This window comes from Mytilus californianus, unplaced genomic scaffold (assembly GCF_021869535.1).
Source record: "Mytilus californianus isolate M0D057914Y unplaced genomic scaffold, xbMytCali1.0.p SCAF_4, whole genome shotgun sequence".
In the NCBI taxonomy this organism is placed as follows: domain Eukaryota; kingdom Metazoa; phylum Mollusca; class Bivalvia; order Mytilida; family Mytilidae; genus Mytilus; species Mytilus californianus.
The window spans coordinates 27,498,841-27,514,411 of record NW_026262690.1 but is presented as its reverse complement, the minus strand read 5'-3'; the positions used below and the strand labels follow the sequence as shown (position 1 = coordinate 27,514,411).

Here is a 15,571-nt window from a genome sequence, read left to right as displayed (position 1 = left end):
TAATTATTTAACCCATTTCAACATCCATGTTCAAACAATTAAATGGCAAAATATCTTTGGATATAGTATTGGCTTGTAAAAACAAATGTTTATAATAATCTAATATTTGTTTCTGTTTTCAGGCTGTGAAATTGTCTACAATTGTAGGACTTGCTAAAGAAGTAGATGTGAATGTGAAATTTGAACTGCCATTATAGATTGTTTTTGTTATTAGGTTTTAAATATTTATATAAAAAAAATGACACCCCCATGTTCAGTCTCTGATGGTTATGGAATACAATTTTTTGCATTGCCTGTCAAACATACTCACAGCTGGTTTCATTTTAAAATTATCATTTAAACACACAACAGATACATGATGTTTCAGAAGATGAATGAATTAGCCAGAGAAAAAATATATCATTGGCTTCTGATGTATTTTATCTATTGAATACCTCTATTATTTATTTATTTGTTTGATGAAGCATGCTTCCCACCTGTTGATTAACATCTTATTTATGGTCTTATGATAATTTTGAACTAAGTGTATTAATTTACTTGCCACTTCTGTATGTCATCATAAAGATTACAATATTTTTGTATGTTTCTAACTAAAATGATATCTAATTTCTATAAATAGAGTGTCATTAGTTTCTCTGTATAAATATATCACATTATTAATAATTTGGCTTCTGAATTTGAATAAACAAGTAAAATATTATGACATGAATGAAATATCCTAATAAAATTAAATATCAAAGAATAAATTTGAATTTAAAAATAATTTATAAAATTAATGAAATCCTAATAAATCAAACTCATATATATTTAATTTTATGAGCATTGTTTGGAACAGAGATTGATTTGTGAACAGGTATCTTTAGTTGGATTTTCATCTGTTTTTGGTTAATAAGAAAAACAGAATTAATACTATCACTTAAAGCATCTAGATAATGCACTTTTTTACATCTCTAAATAAAAATACTTATTACAAAGACGTATACATCCACCTTTGTCAAATTATAAATAATCTGTCCTTGTAACAGCTCATATAAGAAAAAAAACATAAACTATTTGTAAGCTTCATGTTGATGCACAGCTTGTGGAACTCAATTCAATTTTATACGGTTAACGGTTAACGTATTGCTCCATTGTCCATATGTAACGTTCACTAAGTTAATTCTCATTCTGAATTGCCCATGCTGGATACATGGGTTTTCTTATTTCACTGACAAGCCAAGTGGTTGATGAAGTATAAATATGACAGGGATAATAATTATTCCTAATAGTTTTGGTTTGTTTCAAGTATAATTTAATTGAAGCATAATAAGATTTTCTCAAAGATACTGCTTTTGCCTATTGTTTTCTTTATATGTAAAACTTTATCAACATTATTAAAATTTTATACTTTACTTACTGCAGTCTATCTATTTATAATTTTACAGCAATTACTTTGAAGTATTAGTTATTATTTTTTGTACAGGTTTTACTGTATAGTCTCATTTGAAAAAACTTCTAAATGTAATAAATAGCCAAAAATATGTTCAGTTTATTTCAGTAGTAAACTGGACTTAGGACAGGTGTTATCTTTCATACAAACCTATTGGTAAATCCTAGTGTTAAAGTTTGCACATACAAAGGAGAAGATATATATATATTTTGAGGATTATCTAGTCCTGTGAAATTATCAGAAATTAAAAAATGAATTGTATCATTATAGTTGTCACTTTTTTAAATGCCTGAATAATGGTCTGTGGAAAGATGTAAAATACCAGCTTCTGCTTCATAACACAATTTGAATTACGGCTGCTAGTTTTCTTTATAAAGTGATTAATATTTTAAGAACATTTAATGCTAAATTATTATGTAGCACAAATGTTGCCCATGAGTATTTTCTGCCAGTGAGTAAATAACCATGGAATACAATTACTGTATATATATCTTTTAGGCAAGATATATATTTCACAGTAGTTTGGTTGAAATCCTCTGTCTTTTAGTAGTTTCCCAATTCTGATTGTACTGGCTTTTTATGACTGGATTGCCAATAAAAAGGGGAAAAAATTTATCAGAAATGAACTGTTCTATTGAAGCTCGTAAATTCAAGTTAATTCTGCAAATCTGAGAAATTTTGGAGACATATTTGAAGTTAAGGGCAATTTGGTATCAAAACTTATCCTCTCCTTTATGAGCAAACAAGACTCAGGGTCTTTATCACAACTGACATCCTAAAGCATATAAAAAGATAAACATATATAGGCAAGTTTCACAGTTTTGTTGGTGATATAATTTATGATTGGATATTAATCAATGAACAAGGTGGCATACATATAGAACCATTAAATGTCTGTAAAAAGTTTATTGAATAAATTAAATTTGTAAATATTTGTTTGTATAATTCACATACTCAACAGTTAACATGACCACTAGTATAAGATTGAGATATTTTAAACACTATGATTCCACACTGGCATCAAGTAGGCTTTTTATGCAAGTGTTTTAAATATCCAGAACAAGGAGGTGAAGATGCAGGATCTTTTAGTTTTCTACAACATTGTACCAATTGTTCTATAACATCTTTGCATGATTCCATTTTGTAATTATTAGCTACAAAAAAAGTAAAGAAGGTTCATTAAATTACCACATATAAGACATTCAAATTGACTGCAATCACAATATAGCTGTTACAATTTTACCAAATATTTAAACTCTGAAACCTTTTGCAGAGTTTGTTCTGATACATGCAAACAGTTTAGACAGGATTCCAATTTATGCCTGTCTCAGTTTATACAGGTTTTTTGTGTGCTTTTTGTCCCAATGCAGACCATTTTACTATTTATTGGAGTTAAACTTATCAAATGTTATGCAATAATTTCTTACACAAAAAAAAGGATTAATTCACGGTAGTCATGAATTTGTAAGGGGAAAAAGCAGAGGAATTTTTCTCTAACTGCAAAACTTGTGATTGTTTAACAGAAGTGTGGGTTCATTGTCCTTTTAAAACTTTTAATGAATAACTCAAAATGCCAAAAAGTGCTCGCATTGCATCTATGCCTATATCAAAAGACATTCACCTAATAATACTGCTTGGGAAAAAAAAACAACAACATAGAAACATATTTGGAACTGTTTTAGTCCCAACACAAAATTGTAACAGGTGCACATTACTAAGCTTGTCGTTGGCTATTTAAACCAAAAAATCACTGATTCAAAAGAGTGTTGCAACATGTTCTGAAACCGTGTTCGACACAAAAATGTTGGGAAACGCCTTTTGAAACTCAATTTTGAAAAAAGAGGACAGCAGTTCAAGGACCTAAAATTACATGTAATTATGTCAAAATTAATTGTCCTTTAGTTATTTAAGTGGTCTAGGATTAAAGACTTGTATCCTGCTGAAGACATTTTCACTCCTGAAAATATTTATTTGAATTGTCAACCGTGTTTACTTTATTATACATATGATCCCAAAGTTACTTCTACAAAACTGGGACGGATGAGAATTAAGACCGTGTTTTTCAACCCAAAACCGTAAGTAGAGAAGATATGCCGCAATCCAATCGAAATTCCGACTATGTAGTTTCTAGTATGGGATCCTATTTAAAATCTTGGTCTATTGGTAGCTTGCTCACCACGAGTGTTGTGGGTCTTAGGTTAAACAGTTGGATTTAACCAAGGACTTCTAAACGTTTATATGTCCTGCTGCTTTAGGCATAAGACATCAGTCGACTAGGAGTCGGAATAATGTGTTTAATGTCTGACCCGACAGAAGTAGAACCCACGAGCTCCTGCACTCGAGTAGGCTGATAGTTGGAGCACGCCACAACGATACCCTAAACTCTCTAGACACGTTATGAATGAATGCAAATGAAGTCTCAGTCGGATAATCTGCCATTATCTCCAAAATGTTAATGTTGTCAAACGTTGTAAGACAAATAAACGTTTTGCTTTGTTGAAATCACTATAATGTATTGAAATAATAACCACTGAAGGTTCCTAATTTTGGGGACAGTCAATAAAACAAAAAACAAAAAAAAACGTTAAACCAGTTTTGTGAGACATACCTTACCCCATTTCAAATTCAATCAGCCGTATACAAAAAAAGCTAGAGACAACGAAATACGATAAAATTTAGTCCAGATAAAAAAAAACCATTAATAAATTTAAATAACCAGATGACAAAAACACAAACTAACACAAATCTCAATATTCAATAAAAATATTAATCTGCAACATTTTAACAATTGAACCTTCTACACCCCTTGACCCTGTACTTCAATCAAAGGAATACGACGAAAAAAAATGCAATTAATTCGACACTTCAGACGACAAAAACTTCAAAATCAATATCGTAGAATAAACCCTACAGAAACCATTAATATATTAAGATGCTGAATAACAAAATATATATCGTATATCTGAAATGGGAGCGTCAGATCCGGATTTAGGAGTGCCATAGGCGGATCCAGGGGGGGGGGGGGGACCTGGGGGGCCCGGGCCCCCCTTTTGTGGCAAAAATTTGGTTGATTATATAGGGAATCACTGAAGCATGACTGGAGCGGGCCCCCTTAGGTCAGTCAGCGCCCCCCCCCCCCTTATGAAAAGTTCTGGATCCGCCACTGAGTGCCTCCCTTGTGGAACTACAAAAATGGTGAATGCATAGACTTTTTACAAGTACCACTTCTAACGCTGACTTGTTGGTGCCCCCTTTTCAATCCGAGAGATGCACCTAACAATATACAATGTTCTTTCTTCTTTAACTTTATAATATTACCTTGGAGACAATCTTGTATCTTGCAAGCATATCTTTGACAAGGGTCTGGTCTGGACATGAGGTAACAATGTTTTCACTGTGGATTTTTTGTTGCTATAAAGTTTCTTAAATGTAAAAGAAATCAAATCTTTTATATAATCTGGCTACAAACAAACCAAACGACAAAAATTATTGGGTTCTTGTAGAACCAAATTTTTTTTTTTTTTATCTTTCTTAATTTTCCCTACCTTCTATTACTGACAATCTTAATTATAACGATAGAATTTCTGTAAGTTTAGTTTTTATTTCATCTGTATATATAAAAAAAGTGACAATTCAAAAGAACATTTACTAATAATAGTAAGCAATTTGGCAAATTTCGCATTAGTACCGACTAGGTTGCAATCATGTTATTTTTTATTTGTAAAACGAGTTGTCGAGCATGTATGAGTTGTTGCATTCATTTGTCGCTGAAAAGGTTAAACTAGTGGATCTAATTTTTTATACGACCGCAAAAAAATTTGCGGTCGTATATTGGTATGACGTTGGCGTCGTCGTCCGGCGTCGTCGTCGTCGTCCGAAGACACATTGGTTTTCGCACTCTAACTTTAGTTTAAGTGAATTGATCTCTATGAAATTTTACCATAAGATTCAATACCACAAAAGGAAGGCTGGGATTGATTTTGGGGGTTATGGTACCAACAGTTAAGGAATTAGGGGCCAAAAAGGGGCCAAAAATAAGCATTTTCTAGTTTCCAGACAATAACTTGTGTGTTAGTGTATGGATCTCTCTGGCATTGTACCACAAGGTTCCATATCACAAAGGGAATGCTGAGATTGATTTTGGGGGTAATTGCCCAAAACGTTAAGGAAAAAGGGGCCAAAAATAAGCATTTTTCTAGTTTCCAGACAATAACTTGTGTTCAAGTGTATGGATCTCTCTGAAATTGTATTGCAAGGTACCATACCACAAAGGGAAGGCTAGGATTGATTTTGGGGGTAATTGCCTCAAACGTTTAGGAATAAGGGTCAAAAAGGGGCCAAAAATACGCATTTTTCTAGTTTCCAGACAATAACTTGTGTTCAAGTGTATGGATCTCTCTGAAATTGTATTGCAAGGTACCATACCACAAAGGGAAGGCTAGGATTGATTTTGGGGGTAATTGCCTCAAACGTTTAGGAATTAGGGGCCAAAAAGGCGCCAAAAATAAGCATTTTTGTAACTTCCAGACAATAACTTGTGTGTTAGTGTATGGATCTCTCTGACATTTTACCACAAGGTTCCATATCACAAAGGGAATGCTGGGATTGATTTTTGAGGTAATTGCCACAAAGTATTAGGAATTAGGGGACAAAAAAGGGACAAAAAACAAGCATTTTTCTAGTTTCCAGACAATAACTTGTGTTCAAGTGTATGGATCTCTCTGAAATTGTATTGCAAGGTACCATACCACAAAGGGAAGGCTAGGATTGATTTTGGGGGTAATTGCCTCAAACGTTTAGGAATTAGGGGCCAAAAAGGCGCCAAAAATAAGCATTTTTGTAACTTCCAGACAATAACTTGTGTGTTAGTGTATGGATCTCTCTGACATTTTACCACAAGGTTCCATATCACAAAGGGAATGCTGGGATTGATTTTTGAGGTAATTGCCACAAAGTATTAGGAATTAGGGGACAAAAAAGGGACAAAAAACAAGCATTTTTCTAGTTTCAGGACAATAACATGCGTGTAAGTGTATGGATCTTTCTGAAATTGTACTACAAGGTTCCATATCACAAAGGGAAAGCTGGAATTGAGTTTGGGAGTAATTGCTCAAAATTTTATGAATAAGGGGCCAAAAAGGCCAAAAATAAGTATTTTTCTAGTTTCCAGACAATAACTTGTGTTCAAGTGTATGGATCTCTCTGGAATTGTACTGCAAGGTACCATACCACAAAGGGAAGGCTGGGATTGATTTTGGGGGTAATTGCTCAAAATTTGAGGAATTAGGGGCCAAAAAGGGGCAAAAAACAAGCATTTTTCTAGTTTCAGGACAATAACTTGTGTGTAAGTGTATGGATCTTTGTGAAATTGTACTAAAAGGTTCCATATCACAAAGGGAAAGCTGGGTTTGAGTTTGGGAGTAATTGCCCTAAACGTTTAGGAATTTGAGGCCAAAAAACAAGCATTTTTACAGTTTCCAGACAATAACTTGTGTTCAAGTGTATGGATCTCTCTGAAATTGTACTGCAAGGTACCATACCACAAAGGGAAGGCTGGGATTGAGGTTGGGGGTGATGAATCATAAGGGGGTTCAAAAATTGGGCGGGGGATTTTTTTCCTTTGAAATTTTCCATTTTAAGTTGGTTATTTTTTATTTATATATGAAAGCAAATAATAATGATATGGTTTGATTTCATCAAAAATTGAAATATTAGGGTTCTTTGATATGCTGAATCTAACCGTGTATTTAGATTCTTAATTTTTGGTCCCGTTTTCATATTGGTCTACATTAAGGTCCAAAGGGTCCAAAATTAAACTTAGTTTGATTTTAACAAAAATTGAATTCTTGGGGTTCTTTGATATGCTGAATCTAACCGTGTATGTATTTAGATTTTGGATATTGGACCATAATAGGTAAATTAAAAAAATTTAAGTTCTTAGACCACATTCATTCTGTGTCAGAAACCTATGCTGTGTCAAATATTTAATCACAATCCAAATTCAGAGCTGTACCAAGCTTGAATGTTGTGTCCATACTTGCCCCAACTGTTCAGGGTTCGACCTCTGCGGTCGTATCAAGCTGCGCCCAGCGGAGCATTTTATTTATTTTATTGCAAACATCTTTAGAATTTAAAAATTCACAGAAGCAATATATATAAGAGTTATTAACTTGTTTTTAATTATCACACAATTATGTATTACGAATACTGAATGGATGCCACTGCTGGTGAACTGTAAGTGCCATAGGGTATCACTAGTGCTTTAGAACTTGTCCAAAATTACGTTTATATACGTGAGAAATATCCATTGCAGGATCACAAACGATGTTAAATCTGTTCAAAGTTAAGGTTATCTTCTTGATGCTCATGTTTTCTTTGATGGGTTTGATAATCCAATTTTTGTTGTGTGTAGCTATATAATTGTAAATAATAAAACTAAAATATTTGCAAGATTTATTGCCTGGCTATGTCAGTGGTCGACACGACCACAGTACAAAACAAAGTAATAAGCAGTTCTATTAGAATATAGCAACGTGCTCTCGACCAATAAAAGTGTAGAATTTGGTGTTCCTTAATTGTGAAGAATGAATGTAAATTATGTTCTTAGTAAGGGATTATCCATTGTTTAGGCCTATTTACAGTTCAAAACAAAGAATTTCTATAAAAGAGTTACCACTGCCCGAAGCACATTTATCAGGTAGACAGGATTATTGATTGAAAATTGAATTTTGGAAAAAAAAAATCAGAATAAGTTTGATCTTGCAATATCAAAGCAATGCAAAAGAGAAGAAAACGGGAAAAAAAATCTTTTAAAATTAAATATTTAGTTACCTAAATCTTTATCTAATGTGGTTACCAAAACTCAGATTATTGTATCCGCAGTTAATAAGAATAGTCATTTCCATTATAACGGTTATAGTATTTGGTGTAAAAAGCTGGAATACAATTTGCTGTGGAATACAATTTAGTTGTAATTCTAATTTTGAATTTATTCAATTTTGAACTGTAACGAAACAAAAGGATAATTCCTCACTAAAATATTACATAATGTACACGCATACTCACAATTAGTAAACTTGTACAATTTCTACCATTTCATTGTACCGTTGTGTCATCTAACGTCTACAACACACTGATGATTTATAAAATGTCCCAAATTATAAGTAAGTCCTTACACCACTAAGACTAATACATATATAAAATGCCTAAAAAGGAAGTCATGCAATTATAAACATTGCGCTGACAATAAAACTAATTCTTGATTGAAACCAATCAAGAGATCATTTGAGCCTTGAGCACTTTACAATATTCTAAGTTTGTAAGAGAATGATAATCGGCCCTTTCTTCATGATAAGTACTCGCTAACGCTCGTACTTAATCAAGAAGAAAGGGATTATCATGCTCTTACATATGCTTAGAGGTGAAATCCCGTACAAAACGCAAGTGGATGGGGCTGTCGAACTGTGAATTTAAATTCAGGGATAATTGGCCTTATCTTCACAGAAGCCTATCTAATTATCTATTGGACCCAATCCTCACAGATATATATATATATATATATATATATATATAAACAAGTCTAAATTGAAAACAACGTTCAAACCTATGATTGCGTTGGATAAAAACTGCAATTTTTATACGTGTGCATGCAAAACAAATTTCTTTGTAGAGGGGTCTAAATACAGCACAAACAACATTTTCCAAAAGACCAAATGAGTGAAAAAGTATATTTTAACAAAACGCATTTGACTAGCAGGTCGAACAACTGATGTTCCTAAACCCTGCTGACTGCCATAGACGATTGCCAAATAAACGGATCACAAGATGTAACAAAACAGATCTTATTATTAAATTATTACCAAACAGAAAACAGTAAACTTGCGGAAAAGATGGAATACCGCAAACATGAGGTGCAAAAATTTGTACACCATATCCGGATTTCGACAATTAATGTCTCTTCAGTGATGTTAGGAATCGAAACGGTATTTGGAAGGCCATATAATTTACCTCAATTTAGGATAGACTCTTGAATTTTGAAAGAGTCAAAATAGGATGAACGGATCATATCAACCCGAAGGCAAATATAATACAAGCCCAAACGAAAAAATATAAACAAGTCTAAATTGAAAACAACGTTCAAACCTATGAAAGCGTTGGATAAAAACCGCAATTTTTATACGTGTGCATGCAAAACAAATTTCTTTGTAGAGGGGTCTAAATACAGCACAAACAACATTTTCCAAAAGACCAAATGAGTGAAAAAGTATATTTTAACAAAACGCATTTGACTAGCAGGTCGAACAACTGATGTTCTTAAACCCTGCTGACTGCCATAGACGATTGCCAAATAAACGGATCACAAGATGTAACAAAACAGATCTTATTATTAAATTAATTATTACCAAACAGAAAACAATAAACTTGCGGAAAAGATGGAATACCGCAAACATGAGGTGCAAAAATTTGTACACCATATCCGGATTTCGACAATTAATGTCTCTTCAGTGATGTTAGGAATCGAAACGGTATTTGGAAGGCCATATAATTTACCTCAATTTAGGATAGACTCTTGAATTTTGAAAGAGTAAAATAGGATGAACGGATCATATAAACCCGAAGGCAAATATAATACAAACCCAAACGAAAAAATATAAACAAGTCTAAATTGAAAACAACGTTCAAACCTATGATTGCGTTGGATAAAAACCGCAATTTTTATACGTGTGCATGCAAAACAAATTTCTTTGTAGAGGGGTCTAAATACAGCACAAACAACATTTTCCAAAATACCAAATGAGTGAAAAAGTATATTTTAACAAAACGCATTTGACTAGCAGGTCGAACAACTGATGTTCTTAAACCCTGCTGACTGCCATAATGTATGTCTGCCTATGTGTAGTGACAACTGTAAATTATACCTTGTCCATCGGATTTCTTATGATTAAGAAATGCCAGGCTTTAGAATATTTATAAAGTGCCTAGAAAATCAACCTAACAATGTTAGAGTAGATTTGATTCTTTACTTCCTCCCCAAGCGGGGCTGGAACCTGTACTTTTCACTTCATACTTCTACGGCAACACCGCCTAGCATTGCGCAGACGCCTTATCCCCTCCTCTAACTATAGCTGATAAAAAATCAGCTTTCGTTTCGGGAGGTGTTACCTTCTCGTAGGAATTAAACAAGGACATCTAGACGCAATACACAAAGTATTTTAAGTGTACAGAAATGATCATCTACTCATCTCTTTAGTATAATTACAGGATGCTGTTCTATTTTTAGAAGCATACAATCACTGTAAATTTATATATATGTATGTCTGCCTATGTGTAGTGACAACTGTAAATTATACCTTGTCCATCGGATTTCTTATGATTAAGAAATGCCAGGCTTTAGAATATTTATAAAGTGCCTAGAAAATCAACCTAACAATGTTAGAGTAAATAAGAAATCCGATGGACAAGGTATAATTTACAGTTGTCACTACACATAGGCAGACATACATATATATAAATTTACAGTGATTGTATGCTTCTAAAAATAGAACAGCATCCTGTAATTATACTAAAGAGATGAGTAGATGATCATTTCTGTACACTTAAAATACTTTGTGTATTGCGTCTAGATGTCCTTGTTTAATTCCTACGAGAAGGTAACACCTCCCGAAACGAAAGCTGATTTTTTATCAGCTATAGTTAGAGGAGGGGATAAGGCGTCTGCGCAATGCTAGGCGGTGTTGCCGTAGAAGTATGAAGTGAAAAGTACAGGTTCCAGCCCCGCTTGGGGAGGAAGTAAAGAATCAAATCTACTCTAACATTGTTAGGTTGATTTTCTAGGCACTTTATATATATATATATATATATATATATATATAATTCATTTATATGAATAAAAGGCCAAACGTCAACTAGATAGGAAACCAACGAACAATAAACCAAAAGACATGTACATGTCAACGTACATACAGTCGATACATTCATGTATATCTCGTGGTAGCGCGTTCGCCTCGAGTGCGGGAGGTTGTAGGCTCGAACCAGGCCGGGTCAAACTAAAGACTTTGAAATTAGCATTTGCTGCTTCTCCGCTAAGCACGCGGCATTAAGAGTAAGAGCAAAGACTGGTCAGCTCGGTGTCAGAATAATGTGTCCAGGTAGGGTTACATGTCATCCTGTGGACTGTTACCTTGTGAACTAGCAGGTTAACATAAAATCCGGCTCATCATGTTGGAGTAGGGTTAACATTCATATTACATTACGTCCTGAATGTGCATATATTAATTTGACGCTGGACGTTATGCAGTCATCCATCATATCATCATCATTCATGTATATTTTCAAAATATACATAGTTTCATTAACATGCAAATTACGCTCGAGATATTTGTGCTTGTGATAATGAAATGAATATTTTCTAGGTTTCAAAAACAGTTTCTTCTAAATGATATTGCCGGAATACTTTTAACTTCGTCTTAATACTTATAAACAAGTGAGTTCAGCGATGTACAGTATACCAATTCCCGAATAACGAAAGTTCTATATCATTTTTCTTGCGGTTTGTTTACTTATATTGGGTCTTTAAACAAAGGATATGTGCTGAAACATGAATCTAAAATATCTCAGTGAAAAGTTATTCCTGAATTTTTGTATAACGAAAGTTCTTTCTTTGATTGTTGATCATTGTTGTATTAAATATCTATTATTAGGTCGTCGTATTATAATGATTATTAAATATGAGATGGAACAGTTAAACGTCAGAAAATTTAAATAAAACCAACAAGTTCTTGTAATTCGATCATGATTATTCTGCAACTTAATGGTGTAGTTAAAAAAATCTGAACACCGCTACAACATATGTATAAGGTAGCTTCTTATCTATTATCTTCCTGTGTGGTTCTTAGCTAAACCTTTAAAAAAAATAGTTGATTACAAAAACCTTTCAGAAACTTTTACAAATAACCGAAAGCACTTAAACTTTACTTATAACTTAAATTAATTTTATGATATTTCACTCTACAAGATTGACCTCTATGTTTACTTACCAATACTAGGTACGATTGTAAACATTGTACAAAGACGGACAGGGTCTAGAAGAAATCCGTGCTTTCAAATTTATCGGACCAGTAAATTAATCTTTTATGAATCGGCTGAGGTTTAAATTAGCATTGTGATAATCATTTCTTCTTGTTTGTGTTTTTTTAAATAGTGTTTTGTATTCAATTTTGCACTAATTGTCATTAAAAATCTCGAGGGGGGCGACCTTTTGTGGTAGTGGTGAGCATCTGAGACATTCAGTATCTCTTTTGAATAATCAAATTATATGCCTTTTCATATATGTTTTCAATCAATAGACATATAGTTATATTAATGTCATTTCACGGAAAGTAATACTAGATTTTACAAATACCTAATGCATTTATGACTGGTTTTAATCGCATCTTTAAATCAAAGTGCTTGTTAGGTCCTGTACGTTAGCACCGAAGGACGAAGATTGCATTCATTTTGAGGTAGGAAATTTAAATTAAACATTGCATTTTTTCCAAAGATGGTAAGCAGAATAAAGTCGTGTATAACTCCTGATTGGAAAATACAAGTGGGATAATTTTCAATCCAAATCTTATTCATTTAAGTTAAAAGTTCTATAAAATTAGATTCACATCTAACAAAGTGCAGAACATATATTCAATTTATGTATGAACGAGCCATTAAAAAAATGCCTTCCTACTAAGCAGGAACATATATATTAGATATACTCTTCCCAGTATTAAGAAAGAGATAAAATAGACGTTTTCTTCCAGTGCATTTTAACTTTTTCCGCATGACCATAAATGTTTTTTAATTATTTTTCAACGCTGAAATTTCTGTTAACAGGAACTGTTACATATTTTTTTTCTAGTTTGTGTTTTTTTCAAGAAATAAAACATGGAACTCCACTGGTAACCTATGAAAAATGCATTACGAATAATTGCGCTCTTGCAACCTTTGAGAATAGAAACTAAATTCATGCGCTAAGCACAATTTATGTATTTTTCTAGACAAGTACATATATAAAGGGCTATGCACAAACACATCATTTTGCAATTTGAATATCTGAGTATATATATTTCTTTGATAAATTTAAATGTTCATGTAAAGAATGTATATAATGTTGTGCTCATTGCACTATGTTTTTCTTTATCACAAAAGTAGTGATAAAGTCGGGAAAATTGATAACTGTACCAAGAAGTTTTTTAGACACTGTTTTAAAGAACGTTCGCAGTTTCTATAAGCTAGCTAAAACACATAACTTGCTGATAAGAAGCTATGCCGCCCTTCACTCTAATATTGTTTGCTGTGTTTGGTAGGCGATTTCATACAACAACGCCATTAACAGTACAGGAATAAATTATCTGAATTATGCACAAAACAAGCTGTAACGAATTCCTAAGCAAAATAAAACTAAAAGAAACATTTAACTTTTGATTCCAGTGGCGGATCCAGAACTTTTCATAAGGAGGGCCCACTGACTGACCTAAGGGGGGCCCGCTCCAGTCATGATTCAGTGATTCCCTATATAATCAACGGAATTTTTCCCACAAAGGGGGAGGGGGGCCCAGCCCCCCTGGATCCGCCTATGGATTCAAACTATTAGATTTGATAGTACAGTGATTCAGTGAACAATATCATGCAGTACGATTATAACCGTGAAATGTAAGCCTAATAAGCGAAATAGAAAGATTTGAATGAAACATTATAAAGTTGCTAGATCTATAAACAATATAACCATAAAAAACTAAATACCACTTTTTATTCGTGTAGATTTAATCAAAATTCAAATTAATATCTATATTTTTTTTATTATATTTGGTAAAAGTTTAATCTTATTTATGATATCTACATGTATATTCTTTGGTGATATTTTAAGTAATAAAAATACTACATTCATTGAAATCTGAAAAGTCTTCACTGCCAAACAAGAATATGGCCAACAAAATATAATCATCAAGGGATGGAAAAATTGTCTCGTTAATCATTAATTTTGATATGAAGATTACCATGAGAAATTCTAATATCAAGGCCTAAAATGGACATCGGTCACAAAGCAGATTTGTTTAGTTGCTTATAATGTAGATGATACAGAACCAACAATGGCCAAAGGACATGGAAATCCACACGTCACTGCCTGGAATGCGACTAGAGAATGGACAAGCAAGAGAAAGAGCAAACTCAGACTTGAAATTGAAGCTTTGGACAATGCCGATTGTACTAAGGATAAGATATGTTCTGCTGGATCCTAAAATATGTGTATAGTTTTTAAAATATTTTCTCATCGAAAAAAGGCACTGGTCGTGCAAGATCGTTCATTACCTTTTACCATAAAGTCATTATAATTAAATGTCGCATGTGATGAATAATTGTAAACCATTTTATTCTTTTATACAATTGTCAGTTTCGTTTGAATGTATGGATACTTTTACATTTTTCTAATACTAAAATTTATCGAGAAATTAATTCTTTCACACATAACATTTGAGGACCCTGTTTCTCACGACAAATATGCATCACGGACCCATAATGTTATCAAGTTGTCGGAGTAATTGGTTTACGACTGCCCGTCGTTGATTTATGACGACGTACACAGCTTCTGATTGCATCATTTATTAGGATCATATGCCAGTTATGAACTGGTCATATAAAGTTTGGTACATACATAAATTGTGCTAGTAAGTCTAATCTATTTTTACTACTAGTATTTGATTTTGTTAGCTACTTCCGGTGATTGAAAAAATAATATCTTGCCCTTAGGGTCTGGATGGGAAAGTCTTCAATTCTGTATTTCTCAATTTTTATTTTTTTTGCCCATTAATTTCTATTCCTTATATTTTGACACGTCATTTTCTCTTAAAAAAATGGCCCAATTTTCTCTATTCTATAAACAACATCAACATCCTCCTTTATAGGTCAAACTTTAATGTTTTATTTTTCTGTATCTATTTCTTTTAAACGTGTTTCGATAAGGTGTGTACATGTATATGTGTCATACAATGTATGCAACTCAACTGTTAATAGGAATTCTAATATCAATTGAGATTTGTTTCGCTTCTTTTTGTTTTAGTATGAAAGTCAAACTCCTGTTTCATTCACACCTGACATCTACTCATCTCAAAA

At 32.9% G+C, this 15,571-nt stretch overlaps 1 protein-coding gene and 1 long non-coding RNA gene across 2 annotated transcripts in view; one reads left to right on the top strand and one right to left on the bottom strand.

Moving 5' to 3' along the window:
• LOC127737830 (succinate--CoA ligase [ADP-forming] subunit beta, mitochondrial-like) overlaps positions 1-1,690 on the top strand; it is a 37,521-nt gene extending 35,831 nt beyond the window's left edge. Inside the window, exon 10 of the mRNA XM_052248771.1 lies at positions 123-1,690. Within this exon, the coding sequence (XP_052104731.1) occupies positions 123-197 (75 nt within the window). The 3' untranslated portion in view covers positions 198-1,690. The remainder of the gene's footprint in view (positions 1-122) is intronic.
• A 630-nt stretch (positions 1,691-2,320) lies between these two features.
• LOC127737843 (uncharacterized) lies at positions 2,321-4,972 on the bottom strand. The gene is made up of 2 exons (XR_007999829.1): positions 4,748-4,972; positions 2,321-2,583 (listed from the first exon to the last, which is right to left on the bottom strand). It is a non-coding gene; the product is annotated as an uncharacterized LOC127737843 (long non-coding RNA).
• Positions 4,973-15,571: the final 10,599 nt, after the last annotated feature.